General features: G+C 43.4%; 1 protein-coding gene and 1 long non-coding RNA gene across 2 annotated transcripts; both read right to left on the bottom strand.

Annotated features, from left to right (window-relative positions):
* Window positions 1-10,177: 10,177 nt before the first annotated feature.
* On the bottom strand, window positions 10,178-14,564 carry sox4a (SRY-box transcription factor 4a). The gene has a single exon (XM_010735699.3). It carries the CDS (start codon window positions 13,378-13,380, stop codon window positions 12,265-12,267), a length of 1,116 nt encoding a protein of 371 aa, XP_010734001.1. The 5' UTR covers window positions 13,381-14,564; the 3' UTR covers window positions 10,178-12,264.
* A 1,131-nt stretch (window positions 14,565-15,695) lies between these two features.
* LOC113747354 (uncharacterized) lies at window positions 15,696-23,598 on the bottom strand. Its single transcript, XR_003463596.1, has 2 exons — window positions 19,693-23,598; window positions 15,696-18,643 (listed from the first exon to the last, which is right to left on the bottom strand). It is a non-coding gene; the product is annotated as an uncharacterized LOC113747354 (long non-coding RNA).
* Between the last annotated feature and the right edge of the window lie 413 nt (window positions 23,599-24,011).

Raw genomic sequence — 24,011 nt, forward strand, 5'->3', positions numbered from 1 at the left:
ATATTTCTACTGGAATATTATGAACTACAGCAGCAAAAATAATTACTTACATTACTTGTTACTTTACTTTTATTATTCAGTCTAGCTCCATCCAAACACAATATAAAGCCCAAAGCTGCCATACTGCATCTTCTGTATTTAAAGGTTCAGTGTGTCCGGCTCTATTTACAGAATATGGAAGAAATCAATACTCATAACCTTGTTTTCATTAGTGTATAATCACCTGAAAATAAGAATTGTTATGCTTTAGTTACCTTAGAATGAGCCTTTTATATCTACATATGTCAGGTGTTAGGGTTAGATGAACAAGAAAATTAGCTATAGATATAGATTTTTTATTTATTTTATTGTTTTTGTACCGCAATATAAATATGTTTATTTCTGCTGTGAAGTTGGACAATATAAGAGCTTATAGAGATTGATTCTGTAGCCAGCCTCAAGTTTTTTTTTTGGCACTTTTGCATTGGTTTCACTTCACAGACATGGAGGTTGCCACTTGGTTGCAACCAGCAACTACACAAGTTAGATGCCACTAAATGCTACACAATGGTCCTTTAACTTGTGTAGAGATATAAAACTCTGTTTGGAGGTACCATCAACAGCTAACAGCTGAGAAGTCAGTTATCAAATTAATATTATATTAGATTATTAGTGGAATTAGTAACAGCAATGTAAAAGAAATCACTATATTGTTGCTTATTCTTTTTTTCTTCTTTGTATTCATTTAAATCTTTTTGGTGTTAATATTTAAATCTGTTCGATCCATACGACCCACATTGGTTTAACTTTACCAAATGCTGTACAATTCACAAAGAGACAAACAACTAGCAGGAGAGAATCCTTACTGTGCGCTGTGTTGTCAGACGCACACTGACTGTTACTAAACAATAGCAAAGAAACCATAAAAGAACACTTTGTATCATTCAGGAAGCTATGATGAGTGAAGAAAAATGAACGTCAAAACACACACTTGAGTCCATAGTACGGTGGCACAGTGGCACGGTGGCACCCAGCAGTAAAGTGCAGCCATCCCTGGCTGGCACATAGGACACCCATTCACTCTGTGACAGGGTGTCACACCACATGATTTATGACGGGTAATTATGGTTATGGAGGTGACATCATATCCTACTCGCAGGCTGCCGCATGTATCCACGCTGTGTATATGTGTCTGCACATATGTGTGTGTGTGTGTGTGTGTGTGTTCACATGTGTGTTCGTGACTAATTAGTTATGCTGTCTGGATCCAGCAGCGACTGTCTTTGTTTTTTCTACAGAACGGAAGACAAGGCATGTCACAACAACATATCTCGCAGTTCCTCCAGACGTGCAGCAATGCATGCGCGCGCTCAAACGCACAAACACACGACATATTTGCACATATGGGTCCACAAAAGATTGTCTCTACCTCGCTTTCATGTTCAAATTTGAATGTTTTGTTCAATCCGAGAAAAAAAATTTCAACTCAGGGTGGGCTAAAAGTAACAAGAGAACGGGAAACGATCACTCACATTTCTTGACAGATAACCATCAGTTTACCACAGTCTGAAATTGGCGTCAGTGCGAAGCGTACAATTAGAAATCATTACTTTGCACCTAACTGCCGCTGACAGGCATGGGCACGACAAACGAGAAAATGGATAGATTGTAACACATTTTCTCTCTGCTGTACACATCTGCTAATTTGTTCGCCACTTCTAAATAAATGCATTCATTTGGAAATGATTTGACAAACCGTGCCTACCTCTGGATTAGAGACAGTGAGGCTGCTGCGAAAATTGTTATATATTTACAGGAGGCTTTGCACAGTTCAATTAAATCCATCACCATCCTGGAAGGTAGTTTTTTAACACATATATTTAATTCTATCCCCAATCTTGACAGGGCGCTTTCATGTTGTTTGAGGAGTTTGAAGGCTAACAAACTCTTCACTGGTCACTGTGCGGAGGTCACTGTGGGACACATGAGACTGTCCTTAATAAGCCAGTTTGGAGGAAACAAAATAATGTGGAATGTGGACTCCCCTCTTGAGTCATCATAATGAGTAACGTTTCCTTTTTCTTTTCTTTTTTTTTTTTTGCTGCTGAGTTGACTCATTTCAGCATTCAGTCAGAAGTACAGCCATATAGCCACAGGGGCCTCATTTAGGAATGGGCTTCAAACATCCATATTTTAACTTTAAACTGCTATTAAGGCAACGGCAAAAAAAAAATCAAAACTGCCTCTTCCTCTCAAAAGTCACCACAGATCAGCATTTAGATACCGTGTAAAAGATATATATCGCTTCGCTCTCCGACCCTACAAATTATCTGAACAAAAGTGACCTTTTATAGCGTTTCACCCTGGGCTCAAACACAGATGAAAACTTCTTCACAAACTCTCTGGCCTTTGCTGTTGTTTTTTTCACTTAAACAATGCACCCACTGGCCTGAATTGAAATGCCCAAGGTCATAAAGAAATATTATTCATATAGTACTGCTGGGGTGATTCAATCTTCTGTTTCCTCGGCTGCCTGAGCATCAGACTATGCCTCCTGCTATGATCCCGTCGCGCTGCGTAATTTTGTGGACGGCACAAACAGTGAACAATTATTGGTGCGTGTAACACCTCACTTGAAGTGGGACTCCTAAGCCATCACAAGGCACGAACAGAGTATCATTGAAAGTGAAGCACACAGGTATCTTATTTAACTAAATGTTATTGTGTGATGTTGATCTGATTACTGTATCGAAAGAAAAAAAACATTACATATTCATTGGAGTGAATTTAAAAGAAGGCAGTCTCTCACCATGGGGGGCGGAGGAGGAATAATAACTTAGAGCTGAACACTGAAACCTGCAGGAAACATGGAAAGAAACTGCCTGCTCATCATCCCTTACAGATGAGCCGCTCAATAGTGAACTCAGCCGAGTCTGTAATGTTTTGATAGCCCACCATCATCCCTCAAATAGCATGAGAACATCTCCTAAAGCCCACCAGAGGATTTTCTTCCCGAGGACCCCGCAGGTTGCTCGGATCCTCACAACCAATTCTTCGGTTTAGTAATCAAAAGCATCTTCACATCCTCCATTCCTGTCTGCCTCTGCTCTAAGCCTCGCTGTATTGCCGCACAGTGGGCAGCCGGCTGAAGGAAAGGACAAGAGAGACTGCCATCACGTCTCCTATTGCTGTGTTTCATGAAAAAAAAACTTTGATCTGAGAGACAGCACTGATCCACTGAGAGCGAAACAAACCACAACACCTGAACAGTTTGCTCAGGTGTTAGTCTGTCTGTCTCCGTCTGGTACTGACAGCCTTCCAACCACCTCAGGCCCCTACGGAGCTGCATTCCTACTACTGGAAGCTGCTTAGCATATCCCACATGTTAGTAGTCTGCTTTCACACCTTCCCTGCTTCCTGCTTAATTGCTACCTGTATCTGAGTGTATATCTATCAGGTTGCATGTACAGTACATCCTCCACCATACAAAAAGACACATCCCTGCAAAGTAACAAAGGAAAAGTCACCACGTGTTTTTGTATCTACATTTTCTCTATTTGTTTCTAACACATTTGTTCTCGCCTCGGTTTGGTACGGACAATTTACCTGTCCTGTGAAAACCATGTATCTCCAAATTAGGTGACTTTGAACATTGAAAGATATACAGTATGAATAAAAGGAATTATTCCAGCCATTAATAATTCTTAAAATATACACATGGATATTAGAATGATGTAAAACAGACTTTAAAAAGGATAACCTATCTTATAAGATAAATAAACCTTTAAAAAACCTGCTGGATTAAATACAAATGTATTGGCCCAAAGCTGTAAACACTGCTGTTTTTCTGAGCTTGTGAAAAGTTGACGTGTTGGAGATGTGTGGTTTTCACATAGGGCGATGATAAGTGTTGAAGATTCAGACAGCCACATGCCACCTCGAATACACAATCAGTCACCTGCTGCTTCTTTTCACCTGCAGGCAAAGAGCTTAACCAGGTTCACGCTACCTATGTGACAAGGGCACGATCCCTCACTGGCTTCCCACCCACAAGCCAAGCTGGATGTACCGCTGTATGGGGACTGAACACACAAGCCTTTCTGTTTATGACAACACCTGGAAGTCTATTTTTCTGTGTGTGTGTGTGTGTTTTTTTTTTTTTTAATTAAACTGAATTGAATCAGCAAAACAAGTCACGCTATCTCATTTTGATTTCATTATTAATTTCTGCTGTCCTCCATGTTGGCACCGGCTCAGACAAGCTGAGCGCTGAAATTATGACAACTGTCCAAGGAGATGATGTAATTTAGGTTGTGTCACAGTAACAATGACACATTCCAATTTGAGCATTTAAATTCAAGCTGCATGTAGGTCGCCTGTCTCGGGGATGCAGTTTTGTATCTCGGATCCATATGATCCAGATCACAACTGGAAAAGCATCACGTCTGGGTCACGTCTGAGGAGATAAATACAAACATGACTCGACCAGTGTCACTTTACACAGCGCTCAGTCTGTTGTGCATAAACCAGACTGTACACTGTGCCACGTAAGATTTTAGAAATTATGATCTAAGCCTGAGTGTTCTCAGATCTTTTCAAGCATACTACAGTACAACACCTACCACTATGACTCAGAATTCCTCTATCATGCTAAACTGTTTCAGCACAGTGCTTAACAATGAGTTCTCTATGTGGAGTACACAGTGTGCCGTGATGTCTGAACGCACACTGAGGCCTAAGTCTGGAAGTAGGTGGAGTGATACTGTCTCTTGTGTGTCCTACACTACACTCATCACGTATTGTGTGGACCTGCTGTTATTTGCCACTGATTTCTCTTCTCCTTGCACCCATGTCAACTAGATAAACTGTTATGAACCTGATGTACTCGCAAACAAGGTGATTCAGACCCTGATGCAGTAAGGGACTGTATGAAAATGATTAGGGAGGGAAGATGTGGTGAGGGGAGAAAAAAAAAAGGGTTATGTATTTTTTACTTTTTGCTGAAGGGAAGGTGGTCTGAACTGTTCTGGGAGCACAGGGGAGGCAATTTATTTATGTATTTATTTCTCCTCACCTTGCAAGATATATATAAAAAAACCAGAAACTGAACACATTGAATCTTTATGTATGCGAGTAATTACACAGTCATCCGCACCTTTACAAATTTTTTTTAAATATGTATATAAAATTAGTCTATAATATTATTCAAGGTCAGTTTGACACATTGGGCCCAGTTCACTCATTTCATTATGAAAACCATGTATCTCCACTTGATTTTGACCTTTTTCTATGTATGAAACGTGCATATTCTCCTTTGTTCGGTCAGCATTTAGAATATTATTGATCAATGAAAAGATGTTTTGTTACATCATGTATGTACGACCAATAGGGGCGGCTGTGGCTCAGAGGAAGAGCGGGTCGTCCACTAATCAGAAGATCAGCGGTTCGACCGGTTCAATCACCTCCAGTCTGCATGTCGAAGTGTCCTTGGGCGAGATACTGAACCCCAAATTGCTCCCAAAGGCTGCGCCATCGGTGTGTGAATGTGAATGAATGATTAGCTCCTAAAACTGATGAGCAGTTTGCGCCTTGCATGGCAGCCAATGCCATCAGTGTATGAATGTGTGTGAATGGGTGAATGAGATATGTACTGTAAAAGCGCTTTAAATGGTCGGAAGACTAGAAAGGCGTTATATAAGTACAGTCCATTTACCAATAGAAGTGGATAAATAATGTTTTGGGTTTTGAGCCAAGGATAGACAAACGAACTCTGTGATCTCTGAACCGAGGCAGACTGAGGACTGCACATCAGTGTCAGATGGCCGTTAACCTGCTGGATTATGCTGATTTAAAATAGTAAAAGCTTTGATTAGACCAATGTGCTCTGCGAAAACATGTAGGACAGCTTTGCTATTGATAGTTTACCAACCGAGGTGGACATAAACAGGAAAGTCGAGGCTAAGAACCACCCACGCATTGTTAGAACCGTTTATAAAAAAAGACATCCATATCCACCTTCACTCACAATCCACATAAATCCAGTTAACATATTAGACGCTTCACTGATGACTTCGTGGTTTTCATAGGACAGCATATACTATTAATAATATACATATAATGACTGTTTGCTTGGCATCTTGTCATTAACAAATACAGTCTTCACACCATTTTATGATAAATGCCATAAATGTGTGAATTGTTAATTCAGTTTTTTATGTAAAATTGGTGACGATGTGAACATTTAAAAGATATTGTGGCTTAAATTGTGATAGACCAACTTTAATTGTTTGGTCTCTTTTAGCTATTAACGATAGACAGTAGGGTTTTATTGTTTTGATAACTTTGGGGGAGAGTACGGCAGTTTTCTTCTGGTAGAAAGGTCTAAAGAATATAATATCAACTATGGAGAGGTTAATGTTAACCCCTCCCTCCCTCTCTAGCCTGGTCATTTTTGTACAGTCCCTAAATCAACATCACCATTCATCACCAAGTGTGCTTCAAGCAAAGAAAACACCAGGATTTATTTGAGCCTGCTCGGTTATTGACAGACATACTGATTTATGACATGTCGTGGTGTGTACATGAGCTTCAATCCTGTTTATGAAAAGCAGTCCACTGTTAAAGAGCCACACTCGTGTGTGTTTACAACTGTTGCAGTGCCATGACTTGTCAATTTGTGTCACTCCACAGTTTATCTACTGATGGAAGTTTAATGGGGGCACTACCCTGTTTATCCAGCACGGAGCCCCCCGGGCAAACATGTCCTATGCTACCACCGAATTGCCAGAAATCATTTAACCCTGTCCTGCAACTGCCCACTCTATTGGATTGTACTGTAATGTGCGTTGTGCATCTGTCCACTCAAGCCTCCACCCATCAGATAGGTTAGGCAAACAAACTGTAATCATTGCACCATGCACAATTGTTTTAACGACACACACACACACACACATCATTCCAGACAGCCGCTGTCCAGCCCTTGCCGTGCTGAACCTGGGCAGTCAGCAGCCGCAGAAAAACAGCATTTAATTGTCACAGTGATTAACTGGACAACAGTTTGCGCTGGGTTTTCTGTTTTTTTTTTTTTTTTTTTTTTTCTGCTGCTGTTGCCTGTCAGAAGTTACCTTATAGAACAGCTTTGGTATGAGACGTCCTCGGATCTCCCACAAACTACATTTACAGCACGTTTTTTATACCGCAATAAAAGCACGCAGTCTCCCCTTTGGAGAGAAAATGTTTCTTTAATAACTTCGAAGTCAGAGAAACTGTTATCTTTAAGATGCCAGCCATGTCTATAAAAAAATAAGCCCGTGACACGAAAAAAAAAGAAAGAAAAAAAGAACACATGGAGGTTTTTCTTCAAAATAAAAGCACATTTTTTTTAACAGTAGAGAGGTGGTCTACAGCCTACCTGCCCAAATCCTGCTTGTTTCCAACACTTGCTCGGTCCACTTATCCGAACTTTAAGCATCAACATCCCGGATTCAACTCCTTTTCCTTTGTCTCCACTCAAAACACTTTTGGATAGCTTTAAAGTTTAATCTCACCTCTTAAACTTTTTGTTTTTTTCACCTCCAGACTTCTAGATTCTTTTCTAACTATCCTTGTGTTTGATTCGCCCCTCCAAGCTGCTAAGACGGCAGGAGCGCCAACTGGCTGAAATCAATGACACAAAGTTGGGCTGCATGCCATGTCAGCAGTGTTTGTATATTTCTTTGTCTGTGCATGCCTTATGACTTTGTGTCCCGCCTTCAACTTCACCGGCAGCTTGCGGAAAACACACACACACACACACACACACACACACACACACACACACACACACACACACACACACACACACACACACACACACACAATAAAGCTTCTATATGCTGTTATTCCTTTAGGGACTGTGAGTGCGTCTTGAATGTTCAAAGTGAGTTTATATCGACTTAATAGTATTTCTATCTCCTCTTCAATCAATATAATATTCTATATTATTCCTATGATATTCCTGCAGGGACTTGTGTATCAGCTCAGCAGTGAGCAGTGATCTCTTCTCACTTCATGGTATGTTTTTCTTATCTTATGTGGAGACTCTGGTGTGATACTTGTCTAATAACAGTAAATATTTTTGCTGTTCTCACATAGCCTGGTGGGAATACACTAAAACATTGCACAGGAATCCGTATAACAATGGCATGAGATGATATAAAAACATTTAAAACTGAAAGAAACAGGGTCATGGCTGCTGAATATACACACAGTGTAACTTCCGCAGGAGCCATAAGCGGAATATATGGTGATATGGTTTTAATTAAAGTCACTATTGTTGAACACTGCGGGAGAAGATCCTTGTGATAAATAAATAAAATACTCTATTACAAGTCTTGCATTTGAAATTGTTACAGCAAGATGTGATTAAAGTTGGAGCCATAAAGAGTAAAGGTGCTCGTCCTGTGACTGATGTATTATTATACATAAATACAACATAACAACATAAACATAGGGGTTGTGAGATGATTAACAGGCAGAAAAGAGTAAAAAAACAAACTAAGTTCTGTCAAAGAAATGTATATTTTTGAGAGTAGAGTTGAAGTTAAAGCAGTAATAACTGGAAAATACTCATGTAAAGTACACATACCTCGAAACTGTATTTATATTTACTTGTTTAGATTCCCATATTGTATTGTAAATAGTAACTATGGTAACTGAAAGAATGTATTTAGTTAGTTCATTACTGGTGGATCAAAGGGAAACAAATTTGTTTCATATCAAACTTTAAACAGCCCTGTGAGTTTAAATATATATATTTGTCATAATTACAGCACACTCATAAAACTGTATTCTTGTTTTTGGTCTGTATTTTTAACAGTCATGTTGACTTGATCTTTCTCACACAAGTCCACACAGGAAACAAACAAGCTGTTCAACCATGAAGGTCAAGTGTCCAGGCACCTCCGGTCCTCTCATGAATACAACTGTTTACACTCATGCATGGTGTCTGTATGTGGGCCAGTGTGTCAATGTGTGTGTGAGCGGAGCATCGACATCTTTATTTTATCTCTCAGTATCCATCAGACTCTGGAGGTGATTGGATTTTCTTTTTTTTTGTGTGTGTGTAAAAACAGGAACACACCTCACGCCACCATTCCCTGTGTGATGTCAAGCTTATTGCAGACATCTGGGGGTCAGCGTCTCGTCTTCGGGATGGTGTGTGTAATGACCATGCCTTATCTTTCTCATTACCCAGCCCGACATGTCAGGGGAAAGCTGGAGACGACCCTGCTCTCCTGACAGAGAGAGAGACGGAAATAATTACCAATGTCTCTTGTGGAATAGGGCGTAAATTGATACACACTAAATACTGTACCTTAGGGGTCTCTCTTCTTTTTTTTTTTCTGTCTCTTCTTCTCGTCAGATGTACCAGACAAATGAATGCATCCAGAAGGAATTAATTGGATTTGGGAGCAGTCTCCTGCACGATCCACCAGGACAGACAAACACCCCCCCTTCTGCACCCTCACCTCCCTCCTTCCTATTGGCACACACACCCACCCACAGACAGACAGGCACACACCGCCTCCTCATCCTCCTTTATTCCAGTCATGCCTTGCAGAAATGTCTGACACCCCCCGCACACACCTACCCCACCCCGATGGATCAGTCTGTGTCCCTTATCCCTAGCACACACACACACACACACACACACACACACACACACACACACACACACAGAGTGGCATAGCGGATTGCAGCCTCTCTCTTGGATACAGTGTTTCCATGGCAGCCACGTTTTCTGCACGTGTGGAATCAGACGGAGTAAGAGAGGGAGAAAGAGACCACTCCTATCAATTCACTGGCTGGCTATTGATTCACAGTCTGCAGCTGCACACTCACCTACAGCACACACACACACACACACACGTGCATATTAGCGCACACTTATGCACAAACAGAGCGTAAACATCCGACATCTGATTGGATCTTCTGAATGAGGCTCAGCTACGGAATGTGATAATGAAGGCTCACCTTTTTTCTTGAGCATGCTTTCACCTTTGAGAAGGGTGCTTCAGTATGTCTGACTGCTCCATTTATCCCCCTCATATTTTCCTCACAGTGCTACATAAAAACTGTTAGGTAACCAGGTGATGGCACTTACTTAAGCTCTTTTAGGGGGGGAAACAAACAAAAAAAAACACAAGAGAGAGAACACTTTTGTACTTTTCAGTTCCAGCTGATTTTATTTCCTTCTTGGAAGAAAAGAAAAAAAACAAATTAAAAAACAACAATCTGTACAGAGGTCTGAGAGGCAGTGATTGACCCAAACATTGGCTGGTTTTGAGCTATAAACATCAAATGATATTGGCATGATTGGACAAAACATGATCATACACAGCATATTGCACAAATGAAAACAGAAAGAGGACGATAGAAAATATGTCTTGAAAGGTAAAAAAAAAAGAAAGAAAGAAAAGAAAAGAAGAAAGAAAGAAAGAAATAAGGAAAGAAAGAAAAAGAAACTCCTGGACCACAATCATCTTCAACATAAGGATGTCCAAAGATGGCTGTCCTAGTGCCTGTCGTTGATCATCATCATACATAAAACACACAATCTTTGCTTATAGTACAGTCAGTTTACATAAATATCTTCATGTTATTATTCTTTTAAAAATCTTAAACACAACAGCTATAGCTACATATACCTGAATCTGAAATACAAATGCTATTTGCCATGCCATAATATAGGAAAACAATTAGCCTGCTATACTTAGCCAACAGGTACAGAAAGGTTAAATACTATTTTTTGATGCAATTTGCGCAATAACAGATGAAGCACTTCATACATCTCCCTCCCTCCGAAGTCTAGGCAAAGTGGAATGAGTGTGAAATTCCATCCAGTGGTTGAAATAAAACTTATCTTGATAAAAAAAAAAAAGCACACAGAGGTATTAGCTCTATCCAAACAGTGACTCTCTGGGATCTTTCACTCATATACTTTAGGTTTATGTGTACTGGAAACAGTCCCCACTCAGACTGGGAGCCTCAGTGGTGCTTTGTTTACTTGGCTGGTGAAACTGGAGTCACTGTGCCATTAAGAAGCATGTGGGTAAATACTGTAAACACTGTGTGAGGTCAGATTGTGCCAAACAACCCCCCCTCTGCACGTCTAAACACCAATGTAGATCCAAACAACAATGTTGTAGGCTACCCACTCGCCGGAAAAAAACAAAAACAAAAACCTTTCTATAGATTTTGTACAAAAATACAAGTAGAAAATCATGACACACTCAAATCTCCTTAAAAGTGAGAGACGTCAGACATTTTAAATAAGATACACTTCTAGCCCTTCCGCGCTGGATACAGACAGGTGTATGTGCACAAACACAAACGAGACCTGTACGAGGACAATACTTCTATGTATAAAAAAGTTTGGCCGGTATAAATACATCAATATAAAAAACGTCATCTGACACAGAGGAACTACAAAGTTGAAGCACTAGGCAGAAAGGATGCGCGTCGGGGGGAAAACATTGGTCCTGAATTGTGCACTGAGTGTTTTAAAAAGGTTTCAGAAAAGGGTTTCTGAAGTTTTGAGTCAGTCTTTGTTTTTTTTTTAAAGTCCTGCCGTTGAAAGAGAAGCTGGTGATAGTGAATTGTGTCCTATGGTCACACAAAATTGCGTACTTTACGCAGCAATGAACATTTTTTTTTTCTTTTTTACGCATTTACGCAACAACAAAATCCTCCTTATCTCGGAGGGCATGCGTGTTGATATTGAAACTAGTTTGAGTTTGGAAAAAAACTACACCTGAATAGCAACTTGATGGTCAATGTGAATTGGCTATATCTTAAAACAAAAACCCAAACATGACGAGCTCTCCAGTAAAATGCCCCTTCTCCCGACCCCGAAAAATAACATTAAGATTCAAAGTTCAGTCTCAGTCCTCATCCTGTGCGGATTCGGTTGAACATTTGAGCTGAAGTTCGTGTGTTTCACTGCTCTCTGCTTACATTCACTCCTCCTCCCGTGTCCAAATGCAAACTAAGCATTTCCCCCCCCCCTGTCTGCGCGTTCCCGTCAAGCACATCGAGCGCTGTCCAAGTCTGTGAGCGGCGCGTCCCTGGGCTTCAACGCGCACAGGCCACCTTTTCTTTCCTGTTTTCACTCTCCCTTATTTAGTGAAAGAATGGCGGAAATATTGTGGTCTGGATGCACACGCCTGTCAGGGAGAGAGGGGGGGTGAACAGTTCAAAACGTGGGGGGACGTCGCGGTTCCTCTCCACCGTGGTCCTTTTTTTTCAGTAGGTGAACACCAGGTTGGAGATGGTGGACTCCAGCCAGTCTCCTGAGATCATCTCGCTGACCTCCGGGGTGCAGTAGTCAGGGAAGTCGAAGTGAGATCCCGCCCCGCACTCCCCGAAGCTCCAGTCCAAGTCCCGGTCTAGCTCTGCGTCGGAGAAGCCCATCCCGCCCAGGGACATGCTCTCAAACCCGGGGCTCGGGTTCAGGTCGAGCCGCTCGTCCTCAAACTCTTCATCTGATGATGAGGATGACACAGATGAGGAAGAGTGAGAAGCTGATGGTGTTGGAGAGGACGCGCGAGCGTACCTGAGGCGCGCGGTGTGTGATGACTCGCTGGCCGCCGGGCTCTGCTCCTCGTACAGGCTGAGCGGGTCGCTGGACTCCGCCGAGCTGCTCAGGGTGGGACTGGCCGGGACTCCCACAGAGGGAGGCCCGCTCTCCAGGCTGCCCGCCCCGCCGAACATGTGGCCGCGCCTCGCCTCTCCGGTGCGTTTCTCCGGGATCTGTCTCGCGCCAGACACTGACCTGGATTTGAAGAGCGCTTGGTGGTCGCCGGGAGACGCGTAGTCCTGCCCCGGAGCGCTCTTAATGCCCCCCTGCTTGTGCGTCCTGCTCACTCCTTTGGACGCGGGGCTTCTTTTCACACCGGCTTTGGCGCTGCGCTCCCCGCTCTTCTCCGCGCGGTCCGCCTGCTTGCTCGCTCCGCTTCCCGACTTGACTTTCTTCCTGGGCCGGTACTTGTAGTCTGGGTAGTCTGCCATGTGTTTGAGTCTGAGCCGCTCCGCCTCGCGGATGAACGGGATCTTGTCTGTGTCTTTCAGCAGCTTCCAGCGCTTCCCAAGCCGTTTGGAGATCTCTGCGTTGTGCATGTCCGGCGACTGCTCCATAATCTTCCTCCTCTCAATCTGTGACCAGACCATGAACGCGTTCATGGGTCTCTTGATGTGCCCCGTCGGAGTTTTGCACCACGCCAAGTCGCTCCGCTCACCGGAGGAAGGGGACTCGGGGGTCGGAGACGCATCCATCTCCAAATCCATTTCTCCCGTGTCCGTGGAGTCCCCGCCGGGGGAATGAGCGTGGGCGCTCTCTGTCTGGCTCAGGTGCTGCACCATCGTTTCCTCCAAGTGTCTGAAACACTGTGCTGTGCAGTGCTTTGACAAAGTTCAAGTGCGTAAAAATGAGCGATCAAATATTCCTCACTTCTTCTTCTTCTTAATTCAGGCGCTTTTAAAGCCAGACACTTTTTTTTTAAAAAAGGGAAAAAGTTCATCCAAGTCTCTCCTTTTCAGTTCAGTCCGTTTTTGGAGACGCTTGATCTCTCAACTTTTTTTTTGTTGTTTCTCAGCGGAAACTAAAAAAAAAAAGATAAATCCCGAAACTAAAAGCAACTTTCAACTGCCTGTGCGGCTGAAAACTCGTCCTGCAAGGTTCAAAACGCGCCGCTGTGGGCAACAGCAGTGCAAGTCCCTTATGTGAACCTGGCTGTCTGCAGCGCAGCTTGTCTGTGCGGTTGAGGAACCATGTGGTTGAATGGAGCGGCTGCGCTTTCTCATAGTCTCCCTGTTTCCTGAGCGCTCTGTAATATTACTGTAAACACAACAACGAGAACCTCGCCGTTTTATACCCTCATCGCGAGATATAAAAGCCAATCAGCGTCTGTCTCCATCCTGATTTTGCAGCTAAGCCACACCCACCTGGCTTACCATTGGCTGAATAAAAAAAACGGGTAATAATAATAATAATGTGCAATGAGGATCGGTGTGTCTGACCTCATTCCTGTCAGACTCCACTGGAAGAAAGACGAACTTGGTGTGTGTGTTGTGTGTGTGTGTGTGTGTGTTGTAGAGGAACACAGTGTCCTTTCCCCCTGCTGCAAGGGGAAGCTTGCAAGGATATACTTAGAACTTCATTACTTTCATGTGGATGAGTATTGACTAAATTTAGATCATGTGTAATATAGGGGGGGGTCAAGGAAATGCTGAGAAAACACAAAAGCAGCCACAACATGTTGTGTTAGTCAGACTGCACTGTGGTGAGCAGGGATGTAGCAGAGAGTTAAACCCACCCAAACATAGCTCATCACCCCAACCTGTTATTTACAAATCATTACAACACCAGCTCACATCATTACATCACTGCAGCGGGGCAGTATAAACAGATGCAAGTGAGGTGTGTTTTTATTTACAACCTGCATCGGTGCATTACGGGTGAACCAGAGAGCTGATAACCGATAATTACCAATATTATGAAAGTGTGCAGAATTATGTATCAGAGCCACACAGAAATAACAAAGTCACACTCACTCCAGCAGCGTCCCTGCTCTACAATGCACAGATTCCTCCTCCTCCTCCTCCTCCTTCTCCTCATCCTCCCCCTCCCTTCCACAGCTCCATTATGTTAACATGTCCATGTCATGTAGGATCACATTACAGCCTGTGTCGCTAGATGTCAGGCTAGAGCCAAAGGGAGCTGATGAGGTGTACATTGTATGTGTGTGTGTGTATATATATACATATATGTGAACATGCACAGCAGATTCATCTCTGTCCTGTAATCGTCGGCTTTGAGGTAACCATCGTTAAATCACGCAGGTGATGTCAGCAGCTGGTGGGGAAAGCGGCCCAATTTGTGTTTTTTGGTGGGAAAGTGGGCGAGCTCTGTCCTCCAGAGAAATCAAAAGTTTTTTTATTGTCTGCTCTTCATGTGCTTTAAAAATAACATCAGATATGCCTCTTATGATGTGTATTCTTAATTCATGACAAGATCTATGTCAGGCTAAAACAGTCATAAACTCTTTAAAAATTCACAACTCACCCTCTGTACCCCCCTCGGTGCTTACATAAATCAAACACATAAATAATAATGAGCTGCTTCATCAGTCTATATCTTTAGCTGCCCCAATTACAAGTATACACCTGCCACTGGATTAGTTTGCTATCTCTCTCTCTATCTTCTCTACACACACACACACACAGACACACACAGACACACACATGCAGCAGCAGCAGCAGCATGCAGGTTTGTTTAAACAGGTGTAGCAGGTATACCTGTAATCTTATCTGATGTGTGAGAAGCAGCTGTCAGGTAGCTTTCCACTCTGTCACTGGCAGATGTGAGGCTCTGGCAGCGCTGGGACGCCGAGCCCCATCACGCCGGGCCTATCGCTCTATCATCTTCAGAGCTACCAGAGCCATGTGTTTACCCCAAATACACCGGCGCTTTGTCTCGGCTCTGTTGACGCCTAAAGGGATAGTGTCATTATGAGAGAGTGCTGTGGGAGGCTGAGGCTATTACAGCGACTTGTTAAAAGTGTGCGTGATGTGAGCTATAGAGTTGGACTGTTGTGGGCTTTTTTTTTTTTCTTTTCTTCTGTTGTGCTGATGTTGATATTTTTGGGTTAAATTTGGAGGTTTTTCATGAATAAAAGCATAAAAATAAAAAAAAGTGAGTGAAAAACCCAGTGAAATAACATTTTGCTAACCTTGGGACACTAAAACACTCCATTAAAAGTTGTAGTAGTGAAATTATTTTAGGAGGTTTTAAAAAAAATAACGTTAAAAACACATTTACAAGAGCTGCAGCGAAGGTAGCAGCCCCCATTATTTCAGAGCTGACTGACACTGTGTTTTAATATGCGATTTTTAATAAAACATAAACATTAACCCGATATGTCAGGCTAACCCTAGAGCAAACTGAAAGCTAAATGAGCGTGCGGCATGTGACTGAGTGTGTGCAAGCCTGCCTCTTTTCAGGGAGTTGGGTTTATTATAACCGAGACTGAAAAAAAAAAGGGAGAGCACAGTCGTCACAGTGTGTCGTAAAAGGCGAGGGGTGAAATTAAGACTCCAATAACAGAGAGCAAAGAGATGGAAATGGAAGACGCAGGGAATGAGCTGTACTGAAGAGTAAGTGTGTGTGTGTGTGTGTGTGTGTGTGTGTGTGTGAGCGTTTGTGCCTCTGCGTGCAGTCAAACACAGCTACTCATTACCATGTACTTGCCTTTTTCAACGGCCTAGGAATGACGTGCCACTTTGACCTGCCTGCTCGTCATCCGGGGTCAAACACAATGAGGCCTTTGTGTGTGTGTGTGTGTGTGTGTGTGTGTGTGTCAAGCCCTAACTGAATTGGAGCTTTTCCAGGGATTGAAAGTTTGAAAACCAGTGGGAAGTCCCCTCCACTCCGCAGTTAAACATAAAAACTGAAGACTAAGCACTGATTTGCATACACACACACTCCCTTTCTCTCGTGACTCATCGACTGGCAGTTTGTGTCCTGTCTGTGTTATGTGTGCTTGTGGCAGACAGTGCATGTGGCCATCTCACAGTATCACCCACCTACTGCTGTCAGGGCCTTACACAACAACACGAGCAGAGCGGTTATTTTTAAGTTGCCATGCAACTTACAGTAACTAATACTTCCTTGTATTTGTGTTGTTTCCTCAACTTTGGCCGTCAAGGCTAAAAACAAACAGAGCGATAAGTGCTATTCAAATGGTAAGTGGACCAAATAATCTAAAGTCAGAGCTTTCAGTTGACCTCTTTTGGAGTTTTTGAGGCCTTCACTTGGAGTTCTTGTTGCCGTGTTTACACCCGCACCGCCTTCTCCCGATGAGCAGGAGTTTTTGCCGATCACCACTTCTTTACGTCTGATAATCGAGCTCATATTTGGAGACGCAGAGGCAGAAAAAGTTGTTAGAGAAGGAGAAGCAATTACTTAGTTTATCCTCACATTCTTCCTTCCTTGATCCCTATTGTCCTTCCTGGCTTCGATCACGTTATAAAGTCCTGGAGATACACAGAAACAGAGAGAGCAGCACAGAGGAAGAAGCGGGTGAGCGTCACGTGGATGCAAAAAGAGAGAGTGTCCTTGAAGGTGCAATAATGTACAAACCAGAGGTGAAATACAAGAGCGAGCGCGAGACAAGTGAGAGCAATTAAAAGTGTAAAAATCGCTTTTTCCCCTCCATTGCTGCCGTAATCCAGATGATTGGGTCATGATGGGAGTCAAGATGAAGAGAAACTGAGGAATAAATGTGAACAAACCGGAGGTGTGGTCAGTCTAGAGACGGCACGCCCCGGGAACTCCCAGCATCGTTCGCCCGGATAGTGATGACGCAGCAGGTCAGATGATTGCTGTGTCACGGCAATGCAGACAAACTCACGCAAAACACACACACACACACAAACGCGTAAACACACACAAACTCACGGTGAGACAGAGCCAGCTAAGTACCAGTGTACCGCTACAGGACCCAGACGTGTGGCAGAGTCAAATTGAGAGCACACACACACACCAAACTCGCTCACAAACGTACACAGACTCGCTCACACACACTCAGCCACTCGCACAGCTGCACTCTACTACACTCAGACACTCTGATACAACGATCGTTTTTTTTTGGGGGCATTGTCTAAAAGCCAGAGGAGTGCGAAGGAGCGGAGAATGAGAGCAGAGGAGAAGGAGGGGGAAAGGAAAGGAAAGGAAGGGAAGGAAAGGAGAGCAGAATCAAGAGATGGAGAAGTCGTCAACAGAGCTTTCTGCTCTTTTGCAAGATTCACTCGTCCTTGCGCTCGTTGGCTTCCATCAAAGGGCATTTGACATACGACGAGTGGAGGACGGATACTTTCGATGTGCAGCATTTTTCGTTGGAGGGCTCGGATCTGTATGGAGCAGCGTTGCGATGGATGTACTGCAAAAGAAGACAGAAGAGACAGTTTTGTTTCTTTCGATTCTTTTTGCGGGAGAGAAGTGGCGTCAGAGTTTGGAGTTTGCTGTGGGTCGCTGTGGTTTTTGCAGAAACGTTGATGGCTGCCGACGCGGAAGAATCGGATCTGGGAAAGAGACATAAAAGCATCATGAAGAAGTTAGGTAGCGAGCGGCGAAAGAGGCAGGCAGAGTGTGGAGAGTGTATGTCTAGGAAGAGGCAACATTGCATGGAAATTTTCCCCCAAAAAGACCTCTCTGTACTCGTGCTGCACATCACTGAGGAGATGCAGACAACTGCAGCGCCTATCCACCTCCGATCTCTTGCATTTTCACTCTGCCTCTCCCTGCCTCCATATACATCTACGTATTAGAGCCACATGCAAGCAGCATACACTGACTAAGCTTTCGACAGACACCCCATATCACCCCGCGCCGCCACCACTCCTCCTCCTCTTCCTGCTCCTGCTCCTCCTCCTACTCCTGTTGCAGGCGCATCCTCCTTCAGGCAGGTCATGCGGGCTTGGTCCTGTCCTCACGTAGCCCAGGGAGCATGTCCTCAACTCGGGCAGCCGCTGTAGGGGTCGGCGAAGGACCAGGCGTGGAGCTCTGATGCTCAACGCAGCTCCAGACAGGCACCAGACGCACTGACCTACATCAGCCTCAGTCAGACTGGGAGAGAGAGTGTGTGAGAGAGAGAGAGAGAGAGAGAGAGACAGAGCGAAAGAGAGAGGGATGGGGGTGGGTGTGAGGGGTTGAGAGAGAGAGAGAGAGAGAGAGAGAGAGAGAGAAGGAATGATTGAGAAACTGGAGAGCAGGCACACGGATGGAGAGGCTCGGTTTGCAAACGTTTATCAGAAAGAAGAAGTGCAAGGCAGTGGTGTGATGCGGGAGAGGGAGGGGGAGGAGAGAGAAAGAGGGAGAGAATTAAAATTAAACTCTCAACCCACCTTTCACACTAATAACGCTTCAAAAAAATCCCTTTTTGTCCTCATCATTTCTGCTAATCTTTATCCTCGCCTCACTTTACCCCTTTTTGCCTCTCATCCCTCCCCATGTAGCCTTCCCCATCCTCTCCCTCGCTTCCTCTGTCTCTGCCCCCCTCTCTCTCTCTCTCTCTTCATTTTCATCATATACCATCCGAAACGTCTCACTGTGGGAGGATTAGTCCGTCTCTGGCTGCCTGCTTATCTGTCTGCTCTGGCTTTCAGCTGCAGTGAGGGAGGAGGACGCAGAGGAGGAGGTGGAGGAGGAGGTGTGTGTGTGTGTGTGTGTGTGTGGTGGAGAGGAGGGGAGGGTTTGGCATCTCTTGCTCAGTTGTTGTGGCTATATCAGCTCGACTCAGCTTATTGTGAGTGTGTGTTTTTTTTTTTATTTTATGCTGGAGCGGTGCAGCAGAGGCTCTGCAGTGCGGCAGGGTGTAGAAACAGAACATTTTGTACTCCTGTGTGTGTGTGTGTGTTCAGGCAGGTGTGGATATGTATGTATCTGTGCGCCTAAAGCCATTCAGTGCACATTTTCTTCCAGACTGACTGTGCCCTTTCCTGCAATGCTCCGGCAGGTTGTGTTGACCCGGCTGTGTGTGATTATTACTCCCCAGTGCCAGCATCGACACTAAACATGGATCAATACCAATTGTGAAGCAGATAGATCAGGATAACGTTAGCGTGTTCCCCTGGGACCCCATGTGGCAGTGCACGTCAGTCTCTAAAGCAACATACCTCAGTCACACTAACAACGTCTTTATCCTGAGGTGAACATCTATAGGCCCTGGGGAGCTAGAAAAAAAAAGGCAAGTATATTAGATGGTACAGTAAAATCCAGCTGGGTCGGTGTATCCTAGTAAGGTCAGCGACTCACAAAGAGATTTGAAAATTGAAGATGGTCCAGGCATTTAAAGGGTTAGTTTGGTTTTCTTCTCTAAAGCCTACCTGATTTATTGGGAGCTGTCAGTCTTCGCAGTTCATCTACGAAAGGACTAACCTCTGTGTTATGGCAGTGGACATATTAACAGAAGTGGTTCGCCAAGATTGCAAGAGATCAGAGGCAATCAAACTAAACATCGGTGGAGAAAATCCTCTGTTGGCACCTTTACACAGTTTTCAGTCACACAAGAAAGTCTCAAAATAGCATTTTTTAAAAAAGAAATCACCCACAATTGCCACATAAAATGTTATTTGTTGCTATAACAAGACCTAAAATCATTGTTTTCCAAGTGAAGGAAATCTGGACACAAAATCTGGTTTTATAGGGAGATAAAAAAAATTGAGTTTGCCAGACAAGCAGCAGAGACTTAAGGAAGTGACTTCACCTGGCAATAGAAATAGTTACAGCATGTAACTCCCCGTAAAAACACACTTTGCCATTACAAGAGATAGTGAGGTTTTAGAAGTATGTCAGCTTTAGACAGAGCCAGGCTCACTGTTTCCAATCTTAATGCTTAAGATTAAGCTAAGATAATCACCACCTGGCTTTTATCTCCACTCTGCATAGACATAAGAGAAGTATTGATCATCTAACTTTTGGCAAGAAAAAATTGGTCATATCTGGATTTCTAAGAAAACTTAAATTATATCAATGGAATTGCTGTTGTTCGCTAACTGTGGCAACGTACATTTCAACTTTGCTGAACTCTGAAACTATTGGATCAGCTGTGCTGCACTAATTCATATAGCCTCTCTCTGCTAAATGAGAATCTGCTCAATGAAAGACATCTTTTTGAACTTGAGTGCGAGGCTAGCCGGGTTCACCCTTCTTCTGGTGTTTATGTTAAGATAGGTTAATCAGCCCCTGGCTGTAGCTCCATACTTAGTGCAAAAACATGAGAGTGGTATCGATCTTCTTGGCAAGGAAGCAAAGAAGTATTTCCCAAAATGTCTAATTATTCCAACTCACTGATTTTGTCCAAATTCAACTTTGCTAAAGTTTGACCCACAATTTCTTTTAGAACTTCTCCAAACCCTGACTAATAGCAAACCGTTCTGGATAGTGCTTGATCTATGACACAATTTTGAGAACCCGAATAACACAAAATGGATATTGGAAACAGCTGTTGATAAAACTAAACTGTCAAGCCTCCTTTTATCTAACATGGAAAAGTCCACAAAGTCGTTTAAGGGCCAGAATAATGGAATGTTTGAATATCTATAATTCCATGGCAACTGAGCAAACACCATCTGTTTTTAAAGTAAACGTCAAAAGACATAAATGTGGACATTCAAGTCATTAAATCCCAACAGAACTTTCCTTTTTGTATCCATGTTGCCAAAAACATAACTAGCTACAACCAAATGTAGCCACTGTGCAACCTGCAAGAAGCCACTACGTCACCGAGCTTCCAGAAACATCCATTTTGTGAGTAGAAACTTTTGCCGTGCCACATTCTGGTGTTACCGAGCACGAATCATACCCCAAAATGTTCTCCCGGTGGATTATTGATGCTGAAAATTCTTGTGTGCCTTTTAGGAAAATTTGATTTTGAAAATGAATGACTTGTTTGAATTACTAAACAGCAACATGTAACCTCAATCCACTCGAAACCAAACAATGGTGCAATTTCTTCTGGGATGAATTGAAAGAGCACCCGGTTCATTCCATATGAAATGTAAACCATCCACTTAAAAAAACCAAGAGCGGCTTTAAAAACAGCACCAGTCCATACTGTAGTTTGTGTGTCTGTCCTGGATGTTGAGTAGTGTGTTGCTCATTTCACATGACACACTCGCCTTGTTGCTTGATTATGGATAAAACTCCAAGCTGCTGTAGCCAAGTTTCAAAGTCAGTCCAGATAGGGGCAGATAGAGATGTCACTGTCTAGATCTTTTTCCCATTACTGCTGGAGAGGGTTATGAGGTCCAGATGCAAGGAGAAGTGGGTCACCACACTAAACATGTGCCAGACCCTATACTTCCCCATATGCACAGGGACCCACTGCTTACACTAGTGCACATATGTACACTTGCCAAGTCAGACCATTTTCTTCCCCATCTCCCAAAATAGCACAGAGCAGACTCAGAGTGAGTGTGTACGTGTTTGCCTGGTTCCATCTGGTGTATATCTTACATCTGCACATAGATCCCTGCATGTATGCATGGGTCCCTTACACTCACAATTTTATCATAACTGCGGGGCGTGTTTCCCATCAGCTTTCAAGTTGGCCTGTTTTCCCTCAGTCTTTTGTCTTAATGTCCTTCTCGTATGACATCCAAACTAGTAGCTGCCTTAAACCCCCAGACCCTTTCATTCTGCGCCTCTGCCATTGCAAACAACAGCCATTTGACAGCGGTGGAGGAGTGCGGTTTGGCCCACAGATCTTTTTAATGGGGAGTTTACAGGCGAACAAGCTGTTTTTTTTTCCACTAAGGGGAATTTAGTCTTTCTGTACTCCAGAGGTCATGAGGAATCTGTTGGGATGGGGCCAGTCCCATTTTAGGGGGGTTCAGCATGCAAAACTCTAGAAATGGAGCTACAGTATATCATCAGAATGGCTCAAATAGCCTCAGGCAGAGTACTATTTATGAGCACAGATGTATTTAAGGTGTGTGTAAGAGTGCTCCATCAAAGTTTTCCAAGTATTGCCCAGTGTGACCTTTTTCTCAGAACAAAATTGCTGCACTACCCCGTTCGAAATCCATGACACACTTTTTTCTCCCCCATCCTGTTGCCTTCAGCTTTTTGTATTTGCTCAACACTTTACAAGTAGTGACAAATTACGTTGCTGAAAGCGCTAAGGAATAACAGCAATATCTCGATGAACCCAGAGCATGTAAACACTTGGGTGCAGACAAACACACACACCACTGGGCCGACTTGGGGAAGAGTAATATGATTGGACTGGACAGCGAGTGTCAACCCATGGGGCAAATCAGCTGTGTTATGATGCGTAATCTGCTGTCTGGGGAGGTGTGTGTGTGGGGGGTGTGTGTTTGTGTGTATGTCACACTGCCACACACACGGGTCATCCGATAGCAATGCCCAGAGTGTATTGCATTGATTAGTGTCTGAGTGTTGGTCACATCTTGTGCTGGCGATGTAAGAGTGTTGCTGCCATGACAGGGGAACCTTTACAGAGGTCTGTTGTTGATTTCTTTATGCTCATCTCCCCTCCTCTGTGTGTGTGTGTGTGTGTGTGTGTGTGTAGCTACAAGCCACTCTTCAATGGAAGTAATTACACTACCACAATGCTACATGTCTGTTGAAAATAGCTACATACATGCTATTCAGAGCAGTAACTTAACACATGGAAGCTATTTCACTGCAGGGTTTTAATGAAATATATGTAGGATTTTGCAACATCTAGTGGTGCAGTTGCTGATTTCAACCCCTTGCCTCACCCTCTCCTTTCTAGCATGTAGAAGAAAACTATGGTGGTTGCAAAACACATAAAAAAAATGAAAAGCACCAGTGTTTGTTGTTCTGGGCTACTCAAGAAACATGGAAATCCAACCTAGTTGCAACCTCCGTGATTGTGAAGGGAAGCCAATATGGAAGTGCTAAAAACTGCAGTTTCACTTCAAAACAAGTCAATCCCCATAAGCCCCCATATTAAAATACAACTTCACAGCAGAAATAAACATGTTTGTAGCCTAGTACAAAAACAGTTTTAGTCTTTGTAGTTAATTTTCACATCTGGGACGACCACAATGAGGGTAATTTGTGATATAACTCACCTGTTCAAATCATACTTAAAGTTATGTATAATAAAGAGCATGGCCTCCTTGAATGACACTTGTAAAGTCATAGGTGGCTTGTTTTGAGGAACCAGGCTTCATTCAGCCCGCCTCAATGCTCTACGTCTTTGCCAATGTTTGGATTTAGCCGGGAGCATTGCCAAGATGGCAACGGCCAGAGCCAGCACACTCTGAGCTTCACAATGACTCTTCAAAAAAAAAAAAACCTACAGGTGATTTCACAGAGACCATGTCCATGTTTTAAACAATATGGTAACATCCAGTTTACTGCACTACTGACATTTCCAGGTTACCTTAGCTGTCTGTCTCCATTTGAGCTCTTGGACAACGCAGGTCACAGCTCATGCACT

The sequence above is a fragment of the Larimichthys crocea genome, chromosome XIII (genome assembly GCF_000972845.2).
Source record: "Larimichthys crocea isolate SSNF chromosome XIII, L_crocea_2.0, whole genome shotgun sequence".
NCBI classification, from domain to species: domain Eukaryota; kingdom Metazoa; phylum Chordata; class Actinopteri; family Sciaenidae; genus Larimichthys; species Larimichthys crocea.

Coding starts and splice junctions, on each gene's coding strand:
- sox4a (XM_010735699.3), bottom strand. CDS start 13,380: ATGGTGCAGCACCTGAGCCAGACAGAGAGCGCCCACGCTCATTCCCCC.